This window comes from Colletotrichum spaethianum (genome assembly GCF_022836535.1).
Source record: "Colletotrichum spaethianum MAFF 239500 DNA, contig01, whole genome shotgun sequence".
NCBI lineage: Eukaryota > Fungi > Ascomycota > Sordariomycetes > Glomerellales > Glomerellaceae > Colletotrichum > Colletotrichum spaethianum.
The window spans coordinates 1,983,539-2,006,535 of NW_026054771.1; the positions used below are offsets into that span (position 1 = coordinate 1,983,539).

Here is a 22,997-nt window from a genome sequence, read left to right on the forward strand (position 1 = left end):
GCAGAGATCAACAGAAGATTGATGTGCGGCAGGAATTGTTTGCGAACCGGATGACTGTGTCGACTCAGCTCATGGGGAAGAGGGAAGCAAGGCGACACGAGAAAGCCAGAGGGCAGTGCAAAGAGGGGGACGAGAAAGGGTGATGTTAATGCAGATTCAAGGAAGAGTGCTGCTGTCTGTCGACAGCTTGATGTGTATGTGTGTGTTTCAGCGATCCAGGGTCGAACGGTTTCTGACCTTGCACGCTGCAGTTGCTGGCTGGGATGATGGAATGCGACGAACGAATTTTGGCGGTGACACGAGATGGCCAACCGGAGAAATCAAGGCGCCAGAGAACTGAGCCGACGTCAGTGTCACATCTGGATTGTTCCGTAAGTGCGCCGGATCCACTTCGCGGGGCGCCTCTTGCTTTCTGCATATTTGAATATTCCTAAGGATTATGCTGTTAAGCATGATACGCTCACTGTAAGTGGGGACCCCTTATTTCCGCAGACCGATTTCTCCAGGAGGGGCAATTTTCACCCCACGTCCGACCGTCTCTTTGCGCCGCGCTTCCTCCTTCCTCTCCTTCCGACTTCATCACTCGACAAACCTCTGCGACTCCAGCCTTGCTATCCCTCAGCACTCCCGCCCCCAAGTTGATCTCCAAGTCCCAGATACCCCTCAACAAACTCAGCAGAAATGGGTGGTGCATCCCGTGAAGGTTAGTTCCTTGCCCTTCCTACCCGTACTTGCGCGACGCGTGCTGACAGGTTCTCTCTAGGTGGCAAGGCCAAGCCCCTCAAGGCCGCGAAGAAGCAGGCGAAGGACCTGGACGAGGATGACCTCGCCTTCCTCGAGAAGAAGCGCGCCGGTAGGTCATACTAACTACTCCAGATACTCCTTTTTTTGTTCCGGCTTGCGCATCGACACTAACCCGATGATCAATAGAGGAGAAGGCTCGCAAGGAGTTGGCCGCCAAGGCTGGCGGCAAGGGACCTCTGAACACGGGTAACCAGGGCATCAAGAAGTCCGGCAAGAAATAAGCGATTGGCCGTTGGGAGAGTACTCAAAGGAGACGTCGCGAGGGGAGATACAGAGTCGATAGTCGGCGCGCATCGACATTGGCTGGTTTTTCGGAAGCCATAGGCAGAGCGCCTTCTTTTACATACCTACACGAGCATGCAATGAAATGATATTAAGGGTTCTTGGGCACGACCTCGAAATTAGACACACTCGTCTTGTGTTCGCATGGATGATGCTGGCGGCATCTGACTTGTGTGTTTTGCATGTCCTTTCAGTTCCAAAACGGCATTGACTCGAGATTCTTCAGGGTCGTGGTGCTTTACCAGAGAAAAACTGGAACGGAGAGTCTCTAAACAGTGGGAGTGTTGCTCCTCGTAGCAAAGATTTGCATTTTCCCAGGCACATGTCGCAGTAATCCCACTGAACCCACCGCTCCGTCTCCATCCAGTGTCCGTCTCACAGTCTCGTGTCTCGTGTCTGACTGTACTGGCCCATCGTACCACGGGCACAATCTGACCGACGGCCCGACAGGATGGTGCCGATAGTGCCCGTTTTAACCACTTGGCGCCAGCTGGGCACACCGAAACGGGGGCGCGTCAAATCAAACGGGCCTCGGACCTGGCGCCGGACCCAGGGCGAGAAACAGAAAAATCCATTTTCCTTCAAGCATGTGCATATGGGCAAATATGGAAGAGCAAATTCCCAACATTTCCCATCCCACCAAGCCTGTTTTACACTCGTACCTGCCCCTGCAGTGATGGTCCGACCCGCTGCTGCTACCACCGCGAACCGGCGCTAGCTGTCATTGCAAAGAACCGTGCCCCTGTTGAACGTCAAACCTGTCCCGATATCTCAACGGCCCTTAAAAGGAATCTCAGAGCCTACTCTCGTAGACTCATATTTCCCACTGAAAACACATTTCATTCGTAGAATTCAAAGACCAGTCATCCGCTTGATACAGAAACAAAAATATGTCTGCCGCCAAATCTTCCGCCGGCGATGCATCCGGCGTCAGAAACCGAAATCGCCGTTCATCATCCACCACCGAAACCCTCCTGTCTTCGGTAGAATCGACGGCCATCAACCTCGAGAAGAAGGTCGAAAAGGCCCTCTTGATCCTGTGGGACGACCTCCCCGCCTGGCGCCGCGACAACGCCTACATCATCTCGGGCTACCGCCCAGACTCCCGCTCCTACCTCGGCTCCTTCAAGTCCCTGGGTTACTTGCACAACGAGTCCGTCAACATCTGGTCCCACCTCCTCGGCGCCATCGCATTCCTGGTCAGCGGGGCGTTCCTGTACGGCGTCGTCGCGCCGCGGTACGACACAGCCTCGCCTGCCGACGTGCTCGCCTTCGGGTGCTTTTTCGCGGGCGCCGTCGCGTGCCTCGGCATGAGCGCGACGTACCACGCAGTGTGCAACCACTCCCCCGAGGTCGCGAAATGGGGCAACAAGCTCGATTACTCGGGGATTGTGTTCCTCATCGTCGGGAGCTACGTGCCGGCCATGTACTACGGCTTCTACTGCCACCCCGGGCTGATGAAATTCTACCTGTGGACGGTAAGTCTCACTCACACCCTTCGCAGCACTCGTACAATAAACACTAACGACTGTCAAAAAGATCAACCTCCTAGGCCTCGGCTGCGGCGCTGTCTCCTGGATCGAGTTCTTCCGCACGCCTGAATGGCGCACCTTCAGGGCGTGCATGTTCGTTGCCCTCGGGACCTCGGGCGTCATCCCCGTCGTCCACGGCGCGATCATCTACGGCCGGGATGAGATGGAGGCCCGCATGAGCCTCAGCTGGGTTGTCCTGCACGGCGCCATGTACATCTTTGGCGCCTTCCTGTATGCCTTCCGCTGGCCGGAGCGATCGTTCCCGGGAACCTTTGACATCTGGGGCAGCTCTCACCAGATCTTCCACTTCTTCGTCGTCATGGCGGCCGTGACGCATTTGTACGGCATGGCCAAGGCCTTCGACTACCACCACACCGTCAAGGGGTCGCTGTGCTTGTGATGAGCATGGGAATGGCGCCGTTGAAGGTTTAATGAGTCCATGATAGAGATATATAGATATTTGTTAATAAAGGGTATCATTCACGCGTACATCTATCTACGCTCGCCGTTGCCGGCCGTGTCTAGCATTCCAAACCAAGATCCATCACCCTCACCAACCCCGACGCCATCGCCACCGCGGCCCAGCACGAGTACTCCCGGTTCGGGTTCCACGCCATCGTGGTGATCCGCGTCAGCGGCTCCGAGAGCACCGCGCGCTTGGGATCCGCAAAGTGCCCGTCCCCTTCTTCCGCGCCGCCCTGCACGTCGGCGTCGTCGTCTTCCGCTGCCGCCGCGTCTGCCTTGCCTTTGCCCTTGGCCTTTGCCTTCGGCTTCTTGGCCTTCTTCTTATTGATGGCAACTTTGGTCTTCCACGTGTCCACCTTGGGGTTGACATTGGGCACCGGCCCGAAACCCTGGAGAATCCGCGATGCGCCACGGCAGCGATCGCCTTCGCCAACGCTTTCGTCTCCCAGCACGGAGCCGTTGAGCCTCTCGCGGGGAATGTACTGATGGTCGATGATCTTTATCTTATGACCAAAGTGGTGTTTCGAAGCAAAGATCCTGTTGGATGGGTTCGCCGCCCAGACGGTGCCGTCCATGTACCCAACAAGTACGAACGGATGGTGTATGCCCGCGGCGAGACACGTAGGTAACCGATCGCCGTCCATGACCTTGCGCACCTGCGCCGCGTACCACCGTGAGTGCACGAAGCCGACCGACGCGTTGAGCGGGTTCGCTGACGGCACAACGGTGAAGAAGCCCCGCAGGTGGTCATGCCACTGGAGCAGGTTCGGCTGCGGGGTGATTGTAAAGCAGGGGAAGCTCGTCCGCTCGCAGGAGGGGTCGGAGAAGTCGATCAGCGTGGTGTAACCGGCGATAGGCGTTGACGCGACGAGATAGGGGTCCGATGGGTAGGCCGTGTCGATGTGCATTACGCGCGTTGAGTGAACGTCGTGGCGAGCGAGGAGGATGCGCGGGGAGATGGACCAAAGGGTGAGGGAGCCATCCGAATGGCCAAGGACGATGCGGTTGGTGTTTACCCAGGCGAAGCATGTGGCGGTCACGTTAGTCTCGGAGGGGATTCCCAAAGATACGATGGGGTGTTCGAGTTTGGCTGGCAACTATCAGTACGTGATGACCAGGGTGGTTGAAAAGGGGTGTCCTACTGAAAGCATCCTGCTCGTCGTCGCCAATGTCCTTGACAACGACAATATGAACCTGACCATCACCACAGAGTACCGCAAGAAGGCCCATGGCGCCGTTCTCTTTGTACGGCACCGGACACCATTTGAGCCTCATGACCCTACCCCAATCAGAGCAGATAGTTCTAGCAAGACGTGCTGGACGTCCAAGGGGACTCGTGATGCCGGCCTCATCTTTCTTGCCACAGAGAGCCCAAAACTGGATAATGCCCTTGTTCTGATCGTAAGCATCTTCGAAATCCAATAGCTGGTCGGTGTGCGGGATGACGGCAAGGGCAAGAATCTGCGCGTCCTGTCCGACCCTGTTGGCCCATTCCATGCCGATGACAATGCCGCCCGCGTCAAACATCCACCCTGCCGACTTCTCCTCCTCGCTCAAGTTGTCCGTCAAGGGCAGTCCTGACTCGGACAGCACGACACTATCGTAAGGTGCGATTTTGACCTCTTGCTGATCCGGATACGGTCCTATCACGGACACCAAGTGACCGCCAGGGTTCAGGCGATACCCTTCGGCCTCCTCTGCGCTCATCTGTCTCTCACCCTCGCTTGCCCCCTTGTAATCTTTCAATCTCTCAAACCATGCTTTCGCTGCATGCTCCTGGTCCTCTACAAACCCCGGGTCGAGCCAGGGACTCGGGACTGGAGGCGCGGGCCCATCGGGTAACTTGCTCGGCAGAACCGCATACCCCGCCCACCGGTTGAGCAACCAACTCGCAACACCCACAGCCTCCTCCTGGGGTCCGTAGAAGAAGTCCAGAACCTGGATTCTTTGACCGCGCTTTAGCGCGCCGGTGTAGTGCCTCGTAGGCCGTCCATCGGCGTGATAGGTCCCGAGGGCCGCCATGTCCGTTGGCCGTTTCCTCAGGCCGGCGGAACTGGTGTAGGCGGGCAGCTCATCGTCATCGTCATCGTTGGCATTTCTCGGGCCACCTATTTCTAGACTGGAAGGGTCATCTGCCTCAAAATCGTCGTCGCCGCCGCCGTCAATGTCCATGGGGTCGTCTTCATCGTCCTCTGGGTCCGGGGGCGGCGCCTCGAAATTTTCATCGTCGAGGTCGTCGTGGGCGTCGGGCGGCTCACCGTCGGAGCCATAATCTATGACAGCGACACGTTTTGTTTTGTTGCGAGGCCGTGTCCTCACCATTGTGCCGCGGTGACTGTGGGCTGATCGTTTGTGTGGTTGAGGCGAGGTGAGTGAGAGCAAGTTGAAAATTGGAGGTGAAACTGAGAATCTCGATCAAGGAAACACTGTGTGCACGGTGCGGGACTGTTGGTTACAGCGGCAAATGTGGGCTGACTGAAGCGAGATTCGCCTAGGGCGGCCATGAATCTTAGATGACAGCGGCACATTCAGTAAGAAGACAGTGTAAGGACGGAACTGCGCACCTCGATGTCCAACCTTCTATGTCGAATCAAGCTGTTCGTACAAGACTCGGCCCTCTTAACCTAGGACAGACAACGGCCATCTACTAATCGTTCACCACCTTCGGAAGACCGAAAATTTTCTCTGGACCCCTAATTCCTTACAAGAGCGACGGGTTCGCTGACCAGGCCAACGGCTCACCCTAAACCTCGCCAGCGCTTCCTGCCTGTCTTCTCGCTCACTCAAGACTGATGAAAGCTCATAGTAGACACGTCAGTAGGACGACAGGGCCTCAGACGTCAAGATTGTGTTCTCCATCACAGCAATATCGAATGTCATGTACAGCCTCATCGCCCTGGCTCAAACTCGGCGCACAGGCAAGACCCATTCTAGAGATCAGTTCACCAAGCCATTGCCAGGTCATGTTAGGACTCACCTTATCCAAGCAATTCGTATTAGGCAGACGTCTTAATTCTGTTCATTTGCAATGACTGGCGCCAAGGCAGACCCATGCGAGCAATGCTACGGTCCTGATCCTTTGCAGAAGTCCTACATTCCCTCCAACCAGGGATTCGCATGAGAGAACGCCGCGGCCTAACTCCGCCACCACGGGCCGTTGCGCTATTAGAGTCCTAGGCCACCCACGCCTCATCACGTCCAAAAAGCACAGATCTTAGCAGCACTTATACTATTGAAAGTGGCTTGCTTATTGGACTAGTATTTCAGCTGTTTTGCGGGGTTGTCTGTGAGACTCTGTGTGGCTAGAGTATATGATGAGTTCCGGCGGCACATTGAGTGACAAGATGGAGACACGGATCAAATCCTCTATTGAACAGAAGATGCCAGGTAGCAGAAGTAGCAGCAGCGGCGACAGCAGCACCGGCAGCTCTATCAGATCACTATCGTCCCTATACTTAGTGTAAGCGAAACCACCATTTCCAAGAAACCGTCCCCGCGCGGCCTCACTAACACATTCAGTGCCTTGACAGAGCAAGATGCCAAAGACAAAGAACCCGATACCCCCCAAGAGAAGACAAGGCCACCAGTAGCACCGCGAGGTGAGCTCGTCCTCGTCGTCGGTCCCTCTGAAGTAGAAATCCGTGTCTATGCCCTCATCCTCTCCAACGCCTCCCCCGTCTTCGCTTCGATGCTCGAGAAGACCCGCTTCGGCGAGGGCGTTGCCCTTCAAGGCGCCACGCCATCGAGCCCGGCACGCATCTTACTCCCGGACGATGACCCGAAGGCCATGGAGACCATCTGCAGAGTCATCCACGGCAAGACGCTCGATGCGGGGTCGCCAGGCGTCTTGGACGCCTCGCCGAGCGAGGTGCTGGCCGTCGCCATGTTGGCGGACAAGTACGACTGTGGCCCCGCGATGGCGTTGGCTGCCGAGCATTGGCTAAAGCTAGAGACGATGGAAGACATGGCGAGGTGGGGATTTATTTGTCCCAAGAGACGGGATTTGCTCATTGCGGCATATTGGTTTAAACACGAAAAGGGTTTCGAGGCCGGGTCGAGGAGGTTGTTGGCCGAGGTTTCTGGGAGCTTCCGGTCTCTGGCTGAAGGTCGGAAGAGTCTGGATGAGAACATTGCTCTGCGAGTCGCCCGTGAGTTGATCCTCCTATTTCCATACCAGTCCATACGAAAGCTAACACACAAACAAAGTCGCTCTGGAAGAGAAGCGGAACGAGCTCCGCCTCTCCCTCTACACGTCCCTAATGCAACCCATCATCAACCCCCCTGTTTGCAAATGTTCCAGATTCAAACGCCGGTGGTGGTTTCCGCGCTCCCCTCGGCCCGCCGAAGTCGTCAACTCGGTCATCCGTTGCATCGATCGCGACGTCATGTCGCGCGGGATGCCGTACATGTCCATCAACGAGGCCATCCGGCGAGCTGAAGAGATCCCCAGGAACGTGGTCAAGAACCGCACAGGGCGGTCCGCGGGTGATTGGAAATACCCGGATGGGGAGAAGGTTAATAACGTCTGGCGGCCGTGGCACAAGGCGCTCATGTGGCACCGCGCAGAGGAGTTTCGGGAGAAGGAGTTGAAGAAAGGGGTGTGCTTGCGGTGCATACATCCGCAGATGCGGTGTGAGGAGCCGAGTCATAACGAAGGGAAATTGAAAGAAATCTGGGAGTGGCTTACACCTGGTGCGAAGATGTGGTTGCGTGCAGACGGGGTTACCAAGTTGCCTGAGTGGTAGAGTATATTCCTTGGACAGATCTATTCAAAAGTCAACAACTATCCGTGCTACGCGTGGTAAGAGACAGAACGATCTCGAGCAGCAGGTAATGGCTTCGTGTTCTAGTGCTGAAATTTGTGCCCACAGGAGTACAAGACCGCCTGAAGACGAAACGAGCAACGAGAAAGCACTGATGGAGAAGACCTTATCCAAGAGGGTTGTGCATCACTTTCAGTCTTATTGTCAGCAGCATTGTTTCGGCGTCATGGTTGCGTGCCTTTATACTCTCCTCTCCTTATGCATTTCGATTAGAGTGCCCAATGGCTACCAATGCTAGCCAATCTGAAGGTTTACAAGCAGCAGTTGCCATTCCCCTCGCGTATGGTAAGATCTTGCATGAGTCCCAAGGATCAAAAGGTCGAAAAACATGTATGCAACGCTCGATGCCGGCAGGGTCAGTTGCCATCCGAGCTGGTTTAGCTGAGACTGAAGAGTTGGCATGGTGGCGAATACTTTACATCATGACTAGACGTTGATATGATAGTAGCAGTTATGGACGGCAAACGGCGTGAGTCTCATCACGACAAAAAGCTCTTACGAACTTCACATCCGGCATGGCCAACAGCGCAGCCCTCACGAAATCACTCTTCACATCCAACGCAGCCGCAGCCGAAGCCGGTGTCTCCGCTTCTGTGACATCTGTGTCCAGCTGATCTCTCACCATGTCACCTTGCCCTTCGACCTCGCCTCCGACCGTCGCTGTCATCTCCGCCGCCTTGGCCATAACCCAACCCCTAGCAACCTCACTCATCCACGTCTCAGGTAACCGCCGCATCCAGCCTTCGTCCCTCACGTCCGTTCCGGCACTCGACTTTCTCTCTCTCGCCCACGACTCCAAATCGAATGCACAGAACACGGGGTTCCGCCAATACCCGCGCAAGACGCCCTTGACCCACGCAATCTCGTCTGCGTTCTCGAGGTCCATGGTGATGACGGTGCTGGCATCGCCGAACAGACGATTTACGACGCCGAGGTCCCAGGTACAGGGACTGACTGAGATGGTGTCGAACCTTAGACTGAGTCTTTTCAGATGGGCGGTTTGCTGAAACAACCGGGCAAACCATTCCGCCTCCGCACGCGAGGCGAGGATGTGCTGTGCTTTGTGGACGAGATCCCTGATGCCGCGCGGTTCGTCGTCCTCGATGTCGGCCCGTCTGTCTAGCTCGAGCACGTCGTGACAAGTGTCGAACCAGTGTCGAAACGTCCTCGTGGGGTTCTCCGAGTTGGCGGCATCGTACGCGAGGGAGACGATCCCTCCGCTCTGCGTCGCTATCGTGCGCGCCTCGCGGCAAGCCCCGGCGATGGCAGGAGGGCGCGTGAGCAGCACGTCGTGCTTCTTGCTGTTCCGCCTCGATGGCCGCAGAACCCGGGTAGGAATTGCAAGTGACCAAATCCGGTGCCTTATCTCGGGCGGCAACCGTCGGAATTGCGGAAAGTACGGCGCGGGCCCTTGTCGAGCGAAGAGCCTCTCCATCGCATCAAGCCTCTCTTCCAAAGCTCTTTGTGATCGCGCAACCTTCTCTACGAGGCGGATTGTCTGCAACTGCAACTCGTTGGCCGTCATCTCGTCGGCCGGAACTGTGTGGTTTACAACGTCGTTCACTCGCGCCATGTTTCTCTGGTCAATCCGCTCGCAGTACTCTCACAACACCCGACGCAAATGCATACAGACAGTCGCCGGCTTTTGATCTCACCTAGCGAGAAGACATGAGATCATAATCGGAGACCGACGAGACCGACGAGACCCCAGAATGGGAGCCGCGGGGATCTGTTGCATCCCATCAAAACCCGAACGCACACGGAGTCTTCCGTCTCCGCCTCATCATTCTTGGCTTCTTGTACGGATTAGCGCATCGTCTGTTGTTCGCTTATGGTTTGTCATTATGCCACAGCATGCACGCCTCGTAACTAAGCATCTTGGTAAGCAAGCGACCGTCCGATTGTGCATGCAAAACCGTGCGGGACTCGATTCATTGGCAAGTTTATTGGTGGTGTTTGCGAGCATTGCAACGAGTCAGCTGTGATTGGATAGGTGCCATCCTTCGGACCCCACGGAGACACGAACACATCCTTGTTTTTTTTCCTTTTCTATCTACAACTTGAAGTCGGCGTTGTTCTTTTCCCAGCCACGCGGCGTCTCGTCTAATTCAGCGACCTTGTCGACAAGTCTTAGCTTGAGGTTGCGGTTTCGCTCGGTGCAGAGCTCGTATGTCGTGCTGAGGTTGAAAAGAAGAGTGTGCGACGAGTAGCCAGTGTTGACCATGTCCTCGAACACGGAGCGGGCCTGTCCAGTCAGTAAGTTGTCAGGTAGTACGGAATTCTAGGACGAGCCTTACCTCCGTAAGCTTGCCAGTGTAGAGGAGACAGACTGCGAGGTTGACTCCGACCATTTCATCGACCAACTCCTCCTTCAGCCCCTGCCAGGATTGCAGGGCTGCCTCGTACTCGCCATCGGCCATTTGGCAAAGTGCGGTGACGACCGCCTCAACATGCTTTCCGCCCTCTCCGGAATCCCGAACACAGCCGCGTGCGGCCTCCGTATCGCCGAGGTGCAGCCATAAAAGCGCCAGGGATAGAGCCATCTTGCCATCGCCGCGGTCCTTGAGCGTACTCAAGTGATGCGCAGCGCCAGCCAGATCGTCCATCTCAATCAATGCGCCCGTAACGTTAATGCCCAAGTCAGTGAGCCGTGCCTTCCAGAGCTCCCGCGCTGAGTTATCGTGCCGAGTCGTCGCCTTGGTAATCTGCTCTCGCGCTTCCCTCGCCAAGTCGTGATAGCTCATGACAGACCTCCGCGGATCACTGAAGCCGAGTGCCTGCAACCGCACATTGAGAACCCGCAGCTCCCAGGGCACCAGGTGCTCGCCGGTGGTCTCATCAATGTAGACACCGGCGTTGAGGTCTTCCAATGCCCTGACCTCTTGCGCCGCTATTGGTGTTGCGTCGATGAGCGTCAGACATGCCAGCCGCGTATACAACAGGCTGAATATCCTGTGATAGTCAGAAGGGTCAACACTACGTCGCTCTGGGCTCCCAGTGGCTGTGAGTTCTTGAACGGCAGCAATGGCGGCCGCTCGGAAGTGGCCTTTGGCCACGAGATCTTCTAATGACGCATCGGCTGGTGGTTGCTTGGTCGAGTTTCTAAAGGCAACTGGGATGTTGGTTGGATTGATGTTGTGGTATATTTCTGGGCGCAGAAGAAAGCTGAAGTCTTTAGTGACGGTCGTCTTCACAGGCGGTGCCGGGGAATGAGGCACAGCTGGTGAGCGTTGGCCTGATATCGGACGCTGCTGCGTCGTTTCTTCCTTTGCGGCAGCCTTGGGCGACAACGGGTCATTCAGAGGTGTGCTGTGAGAGCGTGTCAGTCGATGAGTCTCACTTGAACGAGAGGGGCCTTACTCGTCGAGGTCTAGCGGGCCCTTAGTCGAAGACCGGGGACGAACGGCTAAATGGTGCAATTATCGTCAGCTTTATTTGTGTTTCAGTTGGCACTTGTCGCTGTCTGCTTCAGGGCTTCCTTCATGAGGCCTGGACTTAGTATCTTGGAGGACCACCACTGTGATGAAAAGGCACGGGCACCGAGCGGCGTTTAAGAGGGCCAGGGAGTTAACCATGGCGAATAGACAAGAGAAACCTACGTCTCGTTACCGATATGTTCCGCCCATGTCCACGATTCACTGGTGGTTGGCTCATATTGTTGATCCAAAATCCGATGGTCTAGATTGTGTTGATGGAGGAGCAAGGTGATGCTCATGGTCCAGAAGAGTACAGGTACCGATGTCACTTGGTCTGTGCTGTAGCTAGCGGGGTGCAAGGGGGCGACAGATATCGGAGAAACGGCGGTTATTTGATCGTCGCCAGGAAACACCCCTTCCCATCCATAATCCCGCCGTTACACGGAGTACTCGACAGTTTTCAAGCTTGAGGACAACCACGAGAGATCCACGACAATCACTTCATATTCAGTAGAGGTGGCATGGCAAAAGACTTCTATTAGCCGGCGATGATATCTAAACCGAAAGGCAGAGCTTTTGATCAACCCCAATATCTAAAATTTCCATCAGATATTCGTTCTCTAACCCTTGGCAGCACCGGCCTTGATGAGCAAGATGTCTCCATCTTCCACAACGTAGTCCTTGCCCTTGGTCATGACTTTGCCCTTGGCCTTCACCTCGGCTTCGTTGCCAAGCTCCTTCAGAGTGGTGAAGTTGTAGACGAGAGCCTGGATGAAGGTCTTCTCGAAATCAGTGTGAATAACACCAGCAGCCTGGGGCGCCTTGGTGCCGTTACGGATGGTCCATTGACGGACCTCGTCCGTGCCGGTGGTGAAGAAGCTGCCAAGGTTGAGAACCTTGCGCATCTGCAGAACGATCTTGGGCAGAGCGGACTCGGCGCCAACGTTCTTCTGCTCCTCCTTGGACTCGGCCTCTGTCTCGTAGCGGGTAAGACGCTCCTCGAAAGAGACGGAGATAGGGATGATGGGGTCGCCCTGAGCGTGCTCCTTGACCCACTCGGCGACCTTAGGAAGGTACTTGTTCTTCTTGCGAATGAAGTCCTTCTCCGAAAGGTTCACCAAGTAGACGACAGGCTTAGCAGTCAGGAGGAACAAGGGGTTGATGACTTCGACCTGGGAATTGTCAGAACATGACTTTGCAAACAAATATGCAGAACAAAGTAAAAGATATTGTGTCGTATCAGAATGGGTTTCTTATCTCAGTAGACCTTTGGCCTTCGAAGAGCTGGGTTAAGATTATCGGACCATGGGTCCTTTGTCATCATTTGACAGGGGGGTTGTAGTAGGTAGGGAAAAACGAAAATGAGAGGGGATTGCTGTCTTACCTCCTTGGGGCCCCAGTTGCCCTTTCGGACTTCGTTGCCGTCCTTCAGGAACTGGAGAATCTTCTCCATGGTGGCCTGCTCCTCCATGGCCTTCTTGTGCTCCAGACCCTTGCCGCCAGAGCGAGTCTTCTTCTTCTGGTTCTCGAGGGCCTTCTCGGTGAACTCGATATCCTTCAACCGCAGCTCGTCGCTGATGATCTCGAGATCACGGGTGGGGTTGACGTCACCCTCAACGTGGATGATCTCGGCATCGTCGAAGCAACGAACGACCTGGAAGATGGCATCGACGGCGCGGATGTGCGACAAGAAGGCGTTACCGAGACCGGCACCAGTAGAGGCACCTCGCGTCAGGCCAGCGATATCGTAGACCGTCAGGTTGGCAGGGACGCGCGACTTGGGGTTGTACTTTTCGCAAAGCCAATCATAGCGCTCGTCGGGGACGATGACACGCGCCTCCTCGGGGTCGATGGTGGCGTAGGGGAAGTTGGCAGGGTTTCCCAGGTTGCACTTGGTAATGGCCTGGAAGAGGGTGGACTTTCCAACGTTTGCAAGGCCAACCTGAAGAGGGGGTCAGCCTGATCCCGCACAGGTTCTAAGGCGTAGCACCCACAATTCCACTCTTCAGGTTGTTACCGGGCCTGCCCAGGAGAATCTTCTCTTCGACGACTTGCTTCTTGGGAGGCATGGTGCGTCTTGATTTTGCGTACTGACGGGTGGTTGTGTAGAGTACGGTGCACTTGAGCACTGGAGCTTGGCGAAAGGCAGAGCTAGCTGCGCGGGGGAGGAAAGAGGGAGATGGAGAAGCGAAGAGAGGGAGTAGGATGAAGGACGTCGTTTTGGCGACTCTGGCTGTGCGACCAGCCCTCAATCACGCGGATTGCCCGAGAGTGGGAGCGTAGAGCGGTAGAGAGAGAAGAGAGAGGAAGGAAGAGGAGGAAGAAATCGCGAGGATTGTTGATCGAGAAGAAAAAGCTTTTGCGCCGGGCGGTTGTGTGGCCTTGGTAGATGAATTTTAACGGGCCCCACCAAAAAGGAATGGAGCGGGGGTACCTGAAGGGTTCGGCGCGACGGCGGAACGAAAGGCCGGGCAGAATGGCGTACCTGATGGACCGGGCTCAGGTTCGATCTAAGCCCAGTTGGGAAGCAGGGCAGGAACGAGGAACCCAACAGCTGGAAGCAAGCTCGAGGAAAGCGCGGGGGCTGGGACACTGCATGCTGTGCACCTCTGACCTCATTCCTCCCCATTTCATTGGATCGCATTAGGCTCAACCCGCTTGCGGTGAAGAGTACTTCGCTGTCCCACACAGCCGCACCAAATTTGTGCTGCCAATGCCGACTTCTTGGAGTATCTTCATGCGCGGCCAGTTACAGCAGCCCTTTACCTTTCGCTGACGCCCGCATCCTGCGCCGAGCATCGCCTGAGCTCAGGCCAAAGGTCCAGTGGCTGCAAGACGAGAGCCTGGAGGCTGCTGTTTGCTGGCTGCATAATGCTTGCTCTCCTTCATATCAAGCCCCTCAGAATGTGCTGCAGCCAGCTGGTTGTTTGAACTGTCTTTGATTGCTGAAACATCCCATTTACCTTTTGTCCCATCCGTAGAGTTTTCGGGTTTCCCTAAACATATTTATCCCACGGGTACCTGTGCCTAAATAGCTCAGTTCCTTACCTCGTCTCATCTTCTCCCAAAAGCCCCTCCCGCCTTGAAAACGACCCGCGCTGCTTTACGACGTAATACGCCCGAAAAAGAACTCAAACAGCCGGTTGAAGATGCCTCCCCGATCGAGCAACCCCAGACAATCCGTTGCTTCGCATAGATCGACACTATCGCTGTCAAAGACCGAAGTGACGATCCACGTCTATGATCTGCTTCCTGTAAGTTGCTGGACCCACCGCATGCTTGATACCGTCACTGCCTGCTAACCGAGTCGCCTCCAGCCGGGAAGGTTATCCTCTGTTCTCTGGACTGTCGGCGCTTCTCTCCTTCATTCGGGCGTCGTTATCAATGGCAGAGAGTATGCATACGGCGGACATGAGCGACGTGGAGTCACGGGAGTCTACTGGACAAAGCCCAAGACCGAACCGCCTGGCGGCACGTTCAAGTCCGAGATCCTCCACGGATTCACCTTTGCGACCCAGGCCGAAATCGATGCGATACTGGAGGAAGCATCGAAGGAGTTTCTGGGCACTTCCTACAACCTTTTGACCAAAAACTGCAATCACTTCACCTCGTACCTATGCAAGAAGCTGACCGGACGTCCCGGTCCCGGCTGGCTGAACCGTGCGGCAAGCATTGGTGTCGCGTTACCATGCGTCGTCCCCCGAGACTGGATCGACCCACCCGAGTACGATACCGCCGACGGCGCGCTCTTGGAGGAGGACGACGACCATGCACACGAAGGCTCTAGGATGCTGAAGCAGTCGCCGCCGAGTTTCCTTACCCAGAACTCAAAGGGCCAAGACGAGGATGCCGACTGGAACAGCGACGAGGAGCGCCGCCGCGGTGGTAACGGCAAGGGCAAGAAGGCAGTAAGGGACTCTGCAGGGCGCGATCTGCCTGCAGCAGAGAGGGCCCCTGATCGGAAGTAAGGCCATGGTCGAGAACGAAGGTACGAGCCATGGTCATATTTGGCGTTACGGATCTGGCGTTTTTCTTGGTTTGGACGGCGTATAGCACTTGATACCAATGGGGTTGGAAATCTGCATCTCGACGTAAACATCCGAATGCAAGCAAAGTTGCTCTTGCGATATATAGTACAGTTGTACACGTATTGTACATGTGCATGTTTGTCTGTTTCCTCCACGTCTTCCAGCCGCCACATGCCCTTCTCCTTAGACACGTCTCGGGTTCTTGCTCTTCGTTCCACCAAACTTCAACCTTGTCGAGTCGGCCACTCGGATGACTTTGCTTCTCCAGAGCTTGCCTTCGGGGGCCATGAGCACCTTGACTGCCGCATCACGTCCGACACCGAATCCTCTCAGCACAACCTCGAGCTTGTTGATCTTCTTGTGCCATCCGGCGTAGTTCAATCTCTCAAGGACATACGCTGTCAATTGGTATGCCGCATCGTAACCCTTTCTCTTGGATTTCTTGAAGCCTATGTTGCCGGTCGACAGGGAGATGATGGCCCCGCGGTCGGGTTTCGTGACTGTGACGTGTGTGTTGTGCTTGTGGGAGTAGACGTGCATATGGTATGGCTCCATAAGGTCTTCTTGTTCGGGGACGAGCTCCTCGAGTCCTGAGCCGGTGGCGCCGAGGGTGTTGGACTTCCTGCCCGCAGCACGGTTCAGGGTGTCGATCAGCAGACTCTGGGACTCGCCGGACGTGCTCGGCTCTGAAGAAGTTGTCGTCGTTGACGCTTGCGAGCGCGAGCCGTACATGGCGGCAAGGAGCTCCTGGCCTCCTTTCTTCGCATCATCGGCGCGTGGTGCTGGTGTCTGGGAGAAGGGTCGCAGGAGGGCAGGAGAGTATCGCGTAATCGGTGATGAGCGAGCGGCGTTCTGGAAGAGGGATCTCGCCAGGAGGCGAGTCGTTGGTGCGGAGCTCATCGCGAGATTCGTAGCCTTCCTGTCGCAATTGGGAGAGCCTGCAATGTGTCGATGGCCCGTGAAGTTTTCAGAAATTTGGCAAGCTCTCGTTGAAAGTCTGGAGACATTGACGCTGTCTGATTGGTTCCGAGGGCAGCAGGGGGGCCGGGTCCTCTTCGGTAGAACAGGGGCCCAGATTTTTCCGCGCTCCGCCTTCAACCGAAATCGCAGAGCTCGCAAGTCTGGACCCCGTCCTGTCGCGAGCCAAAATTTCTCTGCACCTTTGCTCGCCCCCGAATCGTCATCCGCATCTCTCTTTCGCCCCTCTCCCTTTTCCCTTTTTCTGTCGCTTTTCTCATCGTCGGGAGGCGGCTGGCTTGGAATCTCACACATTATGAACTCTTTCGTGCAGTCGGCGAGGAGCAATCCTCAGAATGCTCTCGTCAGAGCTTCCGCGCGAGCGGTCCAAATCCACGGTAGAGCGCCTGCGTACCGCCGGTTACTTTCAACAGAGCTCAGTGGCAACGCTGCGCTGGCATTTTCACGACAACCCTCCGCATTCCGACCCACCCCACTGCGATCGCAGTTCCTCCCTGAAGATGTTCGCTCCATCTCAAGCTCGATGCAGTCGCGCTCTTTCCACCTGACGGCCCGACAGCTCCAGAAGCAGCAGACCGAAGAGCCCAAGACGCCCGAGGATGCCGCAAAGCCCACCGAGGAGACAAAGACCAAAGAAGCTGATTCGGAGGCAAAGGAGGAGGCCTCCGAGAAGAAGGAGGGTGAGGAGAAGACCGAGGGAAAGGAGGAAGGCCAAGAGGGTGAGCAAAAGCAAAAGAAGGAGGATGCGCCGCCCCACCGCCCCACGGCGATAAGACTCCTTGGGAGGTCTTCAGAGAGACGCTGCAGACCGAGTTCAGCAAGTCCAAGGAGTGGAATGAATCGACAAAGGCTCTCTCTGGTGAAATTCAGGACTTCGCGGAGAGCGAGAGGGTCCGCAAGGCTCGCGAAGCCTACGAGAAGTCTTCTGGTGCCATTTCGTCCGCAGCGACCAGTGCCGTCAAGACCACTGCTGGAGCAATTGGCAAGGGTGCCGCCTGGACCTGGGATACCACCGCGATGAAGGGCGTCCGCAAGGTTGCCAATGTTACAGGAGACGTCCTCGACAAGGCGACGAAGCCCATCCGGGAGACCGAGGCGTACAAGAACGTTAAAGATGTCATCGATGACGGCAGCAGCTCCCGCTATGGTGGTTGGGTCGAGAAGGAGGAGCGTAGGAAGAAGCGTGAGGCTGAGGCGCTCAAATCTGGCAAGCCTGAGGTCTTCGAGGAGGACCCCAAGTAAGTTGACCGATACTGTTGTTCGCAGCATGTAACTGACCTCACCAAAGCGCCGGCACCAACGTTACACTTCACAAGGACGCCGCCTGGAAGGAAGCGTGGAGGGACTTCAAAGACTCCAACAAGTTTGCTCAGGGTTTCTTCAGCGCCGGAAAGGTGTACCGCGAATCCGACAACCCCCTCATCGAGACCGCACGACTGGTCACGGACAAGATTGGAGGCTGGTTCGCCGAGAACGAGACCGCACAGGTCATCAAGAAGTTCCGCACAATGGACCCCAACTTCCAGACGGAACCCTTCCTGAGGGAGCTGCGCGAGTACATTCTGCCAGAGGTCCTCGACGCCTACGTCAAGGGTGACATCGAGACCCTCAAGCTCTGGTTGTCCGAGGCCCAGTACTCCGTGTACGAGGCCCTGACCAAGCAGTACCTCACAGCCGGCCTGAAGTCTGACGGCAAAATCCTTGACATCCGCCACGTTGACATTGTCCGCGCGCGCATGCTCGAACCCGGTGAAATCCCCGTCTTCGTCATCACCTGCAGGACACAGGAGGTTCACGTCTACCGCAACGCCAAGTCTGGGGAACTTGCGGCCGGCATGGAGGACAAGGTGCAGTTGGTGACATACGCCATCGGTATCACTCGTGTGCCGGAGGACGTCAGCAACCCCGAGACGAGAGGATGGCGTCTCATTGAGATGCAGAAGAGCGGAAAGGACTACTACTAAAAAAACAAAGACCCACCACAATCACCGACATAGCCCTTACTTTTTGGGTATTATGTTTTTCTCTCAACTGTAAACGCGAGGCAGGCTTGAGGATGTTGGACGATGAACAAACACCCCTCCCCTCGCAACCTTTTAGCCGACAAAAAAGTGTTTTATTACTTGTACAAAATAGACCGGGGGGCATATGGGAACTGGCGAACATTGGGCGATGCTGCTGCAATGGGGAAGCGTGGTCGGCCGGGTAAAACAACCAACACCGCTCTTGAAGGCTATATGTGTACGTGTAGAAGAAAAGATGTCTTTCATGTAGGAGAGACGATTACCATACTTGCGATGTAATACCACGAGAACGAAGCGTCCTCACCCCAAACTCTGAGATATCTCAGTCCTTCCCGTCTCCCACCCGCCGTGTCTTGAACGTGCCCTCTTCATTCTGCTCCGCTTCATCCTGCAACTGGACTCGTCTCCTCCTAGCCTTGCTCTTGTCCTTCTCGTCCTCGATTTCCCTCTCCCTCTCCTGTTCCTTTCTCAACGTCGTCCTAACCTCCATCAACACCTTCCCCAGCAAGTTCAAACCCCAACAGCTCCGATCCGACGCCGGCGCTTTCTCGGGACTGAACCCGATGCCCCAGATGCGATCCAACGGGCTTGCCTCAACCAGCTCTCGCTCGCCCGTCGCCAGCAATTTTTCCTTTAGCTCCGGCGCACAGCGGAACTTGAGTAGGTTTCCTTCTCGGACAATACGCTCCCTGTTGGCGTTCCACAACGCCTCGTCGAAGCCCTTGACCTTGCGGCCGAGCGTCTTGACTTTGCGCGGGTGGTCTGCTTTTAGAACGGAGAGCGCGACGTCTGCGTCGGAGAAGAGAAGGGCCTTGTCGTGCATCATGTAGTGCTCTGCCGTCTTGAAGGTGATGGGCGGTGATGCGGGTGAGGACGGAGAGGTAAAGGGGTCTTTGGTCCACCATTGAGAGAGGTAGCCTTCTTGGCCGGTTTCGCGCCAGAAAAATATTGGCGATATGTCCATCTTGAATTTGAACGCGAACATGAATCTTTTCTTCTGAACTGACCGATCTACGGTGTGAGGATTCGGTACGGTCATATGTAGACGAGGCGGCGGTACAGCTGTGTCGGGCGGCATAGCTGTCTGCCTAGCTGAGTGTTAGTTCCGCCGCCGGATGAGTCAATCTAGTTTGAGGCTTCAACACCAAATCCATTCAAGGTTAGGCGAGGCGAACAGCTGAGATCACCACTGACTCAACACATGCGGATTGACTGAAACATAACCCAGTGTCGCTCACGAGCAGAATAGTACGTTTATTGGAACGTGTGCACTCTCCCCGTTCAATGGCCTCTTCATCCTCACGATGCAGCTAACTTAGACAGAAGTCGAGAGCAAAACAGCAAGCTGCTCATGCCTCTTGACAGCATCATCGAAGCTCGGCACCTCTGCCCCCTCTCCCTCGGCGAAAGCCTCGTAACCGGCCCCGATGCACCTCGCGGGCACGGGCAACTCATTCTGCCAATCCGCCCATTGCCACGCAACCCGCTCGACCTTGTCGCTCTCAAAGTCGTGGACCTGGATCCGGACCCCGTCGCCATCCGCGAACGCCTGCAAGGCCGCGCTGTCCTGGGACGTGAGGCGGATCTCACCCTTTTCGCCGTTGATGGTCCACTCGAGCTGCGGTTCGCCGGGGAAGGGCTGGCCGCGGCGGAAGCGGAGAAGGAGCGTGGCGTCTGGGACGGCGAAGTCTGAGGAGAGGGTTGCGGTTGCGGTGACGAGGTCGGGGACGTTGGATGGGACCGTTTCAACGATTTCCTGGGTTGAAGGGTCGCGGATTCTGATGTTTGGTCGTTGAGTCTGAAGACGGCTGTGCTGGATGTCCGCTTCGCCCAAGACGTGTTGGATTTGGTCAAACACTGAGATGTCGCGTTAGCCAGTCATGCACACAGCGGACGAGAGGACCGCTTGACCTACCGTGTCCGAACCCGATGGTGACCATGTTCCCTCCAACCTCTCGCTGGGCAAAATACTTCAACCCGACTGGCAAGATCTCCCGATCGTTGGAGCCGCCAGTAACCCTAAGCTCACTACTTAGCACTTTTCCGATCCGTCCCTCCTTCAGCAGCTCACGAATCTTCAACACCGTCGGCGCAAACCGCCCCTGCACCCCCACCGCCGTCCGGGCCCCGCTTTCCCGCGCCGCATCCGCCAACTCCCGCGCATGCTCGACGTCCTGCGCTAGCGGCCACTCGACATAGACGCTCTTCCCGGCCTTCAAGCTCGGCAGCGCAGTCTCGTAGTGCTGGTCGACGCGCGTCGAGACGACCACGAAGTCGACGTCGGGGTCCGCCGCCAATTCGGCGGGGCTGCCATAGGCCTTGGTCTCCGCGGGGAGGTCGTAGGCTTTGATGGCGCGACGGGCAGCCTCGGCGGTCGAGTTGCAAAGGGCCGTGATGGTGTACTTTGAGCGGCCGAGCGGGGAGAGGAGGTAGGGGAGATGGGCGCGGCTAGCCCAAGCTGTTGTGGCGCTGGACGAGAGTCCAATTATGCCGAGGCGGATGGGTGCCATTGTGAGGATTGGTTTGGTGTCTAGGGATCAATGATTCGAAGCTGTTGAGCTGCGTATGAGGTCATTGGAGAGAGTCATGAGTGAATGATATATAGGTGAACTTGTAGGCATGATGGTGTGATTGCTGGATTTGTAAGCTCCACAGGATGACAAGCGTATTGGTGTAACTTGGTTGGTCGCGGGGTGGCAGCCTTCTTGGTAATCTGCTTGGTTTTGAATCTGATTTAAAATCTTCCCCTCAAACCGAGTGGACAATTCTTTCATGGGATCGCTCGAAATGCCGTGGAAATCCTTCGTAAAAGTTCCGGCTTCCTGCGGGCGCGGTCCGCATCTCATGACCAAAATGGATTGGAGGAGGACAGAACGACCACGTTCTCAACGTGCCAACAGCCTTGGTTTGTAACAAGCTGCTTCAGTCTGGGAATTTGTAAGCTTTATCGAGCTTCTGATCGAGATTGTTGATGTATGGAAATTCAATGTGTATGGGGCTTTATCTGAAGTCTCTGGTACTACTTGAGCATCTTTGTGGTTGAAGTTCGTAGCGCTAAATGCGGCATCGAAATATCACATTTCGAAACACACAATGTATGACGCCAAGTTGGCTTCGTATCTTGAGATGCCTGAGTATCCGGCGTGGGTACGTTGGATGAAAAGAACAGTTCATCTTGCAGCAACAGCACATCTCCAAGATTATGAGGACGCAATTGTCGAATAGGAAGAGTCAAGGAGTGATATTCGTGTCTTGTTCCAATCGTCGGCTTAACCCCACAGGCGACTGGATGGAAATACAAGCATAAATACGGAGGAGCAGAGGACACGACGAGAAAGTGGATGCATGAAACAGGCGCAGGAATCATACTGCATACAAGGAAATGAGCAAGCCATATGAGAACGCACTTGTAGCCTGTAGAAGTACTTCACTAAAGTCTTGGTGAAAACAAACACGCCCGTCATAGCCTTGCTGACGGAGAGTCTCAGTGGACTGTGGATCCTTCCTTTTGCGTTCCTTGCTAACCGTCCAATTGACACAGGATACTCCCAGAAGTAGTTAATCAAAGTGACTTTCAGATCGATTCACTGAGTTCCAGCTTCATGCTCTAACAGTAAAGCCCCAACCTGTCGCTTGGCAGCGATCATGGATCATGACAATAAACACATAGTAAATTGAGATCTCTAAGCAAGAACCTGCTCAAGATTCCTCAGACTCTTGATCCTCGGAGGGTGGCTTGCCCAAGATGCCTGGGCCGCCTCGTTGAGATGGATGCAGAAAATACCTCCAGCCATCGCTGGCTCCATATCCCGCAACTCACTATCCCCCACATAAACCATGTCCGCAGCAGTGATCCCGAGGTGACTCAAAACTTTCGGGAACAGCCCTTCAGTTTTTGGTAATCCAAAGTAGTTCGTCGTGGCAAGGAAATCGATATGGTCGGCAACACCCAAGTTCCGCACCGTCCGTTCCTGCGCATCCTGCGGTCCTTCTGTGATGACTGCAATCTTCTTCCCCATCCCTTTCAAAGTCTCCAACGTGATCGCCGCCCCTTCTTTGAGTTGCAGTGACTGGTTCAAGGTGGTTTCGTACACCTCCAGAAGCTCGTCCAAGAAGGCATCATCCTGCGGCAAGGAGAATCGCTCCAACAATGATGCGAATCTCTCCCTCCGGTACTCGAACGAGGTCTTCCCTTCAGAAAAGGCGCCGGCGGTCTTTTCATGGAGGATCTTGGTGTATTCCTCCTTCAGAGATACCCAAGGGGTCTGGTGCCGCTGGGAGACCACCTCTAGGGTCTTGCTGGTTGCGGCGGTGGAGGCACGGCGGAACTCGTGTAAGGTATCGTCGAGGTCGAAGCCGAACCAAGATTTCTCAGCTAATATAGCTTTCAAGCTATCATCTTTAGATTCGCTCATCTTGTGACTGCTGCGAGGTTGCACCTCGGGATGGGAAAAGTTGGGTTGCAAAGAGACATTCTGTTTTGATGGCGCAATTCATGGGCAAGGTGCGGAGACCGGCGGAGCCCGCAGGTCGTTAGATCCCCTGATCGAGTCAGCTGGTTCCAAGGCTTGACGCTCTAATTCATACAAAGCACCAAGTGTAGTTCAAAGAGGTCAGAGTCACTTGCAAATATTTAATTACCAAA

At 55.5% G+C, this 22,997-nt stretch overlaps 13 protein-coding genes across 13 annotated transcripts; 5 read left to right on the plus strand and 8 right to left on the minus strand.

The window, feature by feature from the left end:
• Positions 1-681: 681 nt before the first annotated feature.
• On the plus strand, positions 682-1,025 carry ColSpa_00533 (translationally-controlled tumor; the record flags this gene model as incomplete). Its single annotated transcript, XM_049266745.1, has 3 exons — positions 682-703; positions 764-853; positions 931-1,025. 3 exons carry the CDS (start codon positions 682-684, stop codon positions 1,023-1,025), a joined length of 207 nt encoding a protein of 68 aa, XP_049122702.1.
• A 951-nt stretch (positions 1,026-1,976) lies between these two features.
• Positions 1,977-3,018, plus strand: ColSpa_00534 (ADIPOR-like receptor; the record flags this gene model as incomplete). Its single annotated transcript, XM_049266746.1, has 2 exons — positions 1,977-2,564; positions 2,626-3,018. 2 exons carry the CDS (start codon positions 1,977-1,979, stop codon positions 3,016-3,018), a joined length of 981 nt encoding a protein of 326 aa, XP_049122703.1.
• A 121-nt stretch (positions 3,019-3,139) lies between these two features.
• On the minus strand, positions 3,140-5,405 carry ColSpa_00535 (transcription factor TFIIIB component B''; the record flags this gene model as incomplete). Its single annotated transcript, XM_049266747.1, has 2 exons — positions 3,140-4,173; positions 4,226-5,405. The coding sequence occupies 2 exons, from the start codon at positions 5,403-5,405 to the stop codon at positions 3,140-3,142; spliced, it is 2,214 nt and encodes a 737-aa protein (XP_049122704.1).
• A 1,022-nt stretch (positions 5,406-6,427) lies between these two features.
• ColSpa_00536 (uncharacterized protein) lies at positions 6,428-7,828 on the plus strand (the record flags this gene model as incomplete). Its single annotated transcript, XM_049266748.1, has 3 exons — positions 6,428-6,543; positions 6,603-7,231; positions 7,290-7,828. The coding sequence occupies 3 exons, from the start codon at positions 6,428-6,430 to the stop codon at positions 7,826-7,828; spliced, it is 1,284 nt and encodes a 427-aa protein (XP_049122705.1).
• A 529-nt stretch (positions 7,829-8,357) lies between these two features.
• Positions 8,358-9,479, minus strand: ColSpa_00537 (uncharacterized protein; the record flags this gene model as incomplete). The annotated part of the gene is made up of 1 exon (XM_049266749.1): positions 8,358-9,479. One exon carries the CDS (start codon positions 9,477-9,479, stop codon positions 8,358-8,360), a length of 1,122 nt encoding a protein of 373 aa, XP_049122706.1.
• A 480-nt stretch (positions 9,480-9,959) lies between these two features.
• On the minus strand, positions 9,960-11,481 carry ColSpa_00538 (trafficking protein particle complex subunit 2-like protein; the record flags this gene model as incomplete). Its single annotated transcript, XM_049266750.1, has 3 exons — positions 9,960-10,151; positions 10,204-11,215; positions 11,447-11,481. The coding sequence occupies 3 exons, from the start codon at positions 11,479-11,481 to the stop codon at positions 9,960-9,962; spliced, it is 1,239 nt and encodes a 412-aa protein (XP_049122707.1).
• A 461-nt stretch (positions 11,482-11,942) lies between these two features.
• ColSpa_00539 (obg-like ATPase 1) lies at positions 11,943-13,391 on the minus strand (the record flags this gene model as incomplete). The annotated part of the gene is made up of 3 exons (XM_049266751.1): positions 11,943-12,494; positions 12,707-13,264; positions 13,317-13,391. The coding sequence occupies 3 exons, from the start codon at positions 13,389-13,391 to the stop codon at positions 11,943-11,945; spliced, it is 1,185 nt and encodes a 394-aa protein (XP_049122708.1).
• A 1,080-nt stretch (positions 13,392-14,471) lies between these two features.
• On the plus strand, positions 14,472-15,290 carry ColSpa_00540 (deSI-like protein sdu1; the record flags this gene model as incomplete). Its single annotated transcript, XM_049266752.1, has 2 exons — positions 14,472-14,576; positions 14,640-15,290. The coding sequence occupies 2 exons, from the start codon at positions 14,472-14,474 to the stop codon at positions 15,288-15,290; spliced, it is 756 nt and encodes a 251-aa protein (XP_049122709.1).
• A 243-nt stretch (positions 15,291-15,533) lies between these two features.
• On the minus strand, positions 15,534-16,250 carry ColSpa_00541 (putative 37S ribosomal protein S18, mitochondrial; the record flags this gene model as incomplete). Its single annotated transcript, XM_049266753.1, has 1 exon — positions 15,534-16,250. The coding sequence occupies one exon, from the start codon at positions 16,248-16,250 to the stop codon at positions 15,534-15,536; it is 717 nt and encodes a 238-aa protein (XP_049122710.1).
• Positions 16,251-16,623: 373 nt separating this feature from the next.
• On the plus strand, positions 16,624-18,292 carry ColSpa_00542 (mitochondrial import inner membrane translocase subunit tim44; the record flags this gene model as incomplete). Its single annotated transcript, XM_049266754.1, has 3 exons — positions 16,624-17,047; positions 17,068-17,566; positions 17,617-18,292. 3 exons carry the CDS (start codon positions 16,624-16,626, stop codon positions 18,290-18,292), a joined length of 1,599 nt encoding a protein of 532 aa, XP_049122711.1.
• A 382-nt stretch (positions 18,293-18,674) lies between these two features.
• Positions 18,675-19,316, minus strand: ColSpa_00543 (N-glycosidase R617; the record flags this gene model as incomplete). Its single annotated transcript, XM_049266755.1, has 1 exon — positions 18,675-19,316. One exon carries the CDS (start codon positions 19,314-19,316, stop codon positions 18,675-18,677), a length of 642 nt encoding a protein of 213 aa, XP_049122712.1.
• A 351-nt stretch (positions 19,317-19,667) lies between these two features.
• ColSpa_00544 (dehydrogenase aclE) lies at positions 19,668-20,862 on the minus strand (the record flags this gene model as incomplete). Its single annotated transcript, XM_049266756.1, has 2 exons — positions 19,668-20,209; positions 20,268-20,862. 2 exons carry the CDS (start codon positions 20,860-20,862, stop codon positions 19,668-19,670), a joined length of 1,137 nt encoding a protein of 378 aa, XP_049122713.1.
• A 1,173-nt stretch (positions 20,863-22,035) lies between these two features.
• Positions 22,036-22,767, minus strand: ColSpa_00545 (glyceraldehyde 3-phosphate phosphatase; the record flags this gene model as incomplete). Its single annotated transcript, XM_049266757.1, has 1 exon — positions 22,036-22,767. The coding sequence occupies one exon, from the start codon at positions 22,765-22,767 to the stop codon at positions 22,036-22,038; it is 732 nt and encodes a 243-aa protein (XP_049122714.1).
• Positions 22,768-22,997: the final 230 nt, after the last annotated feature.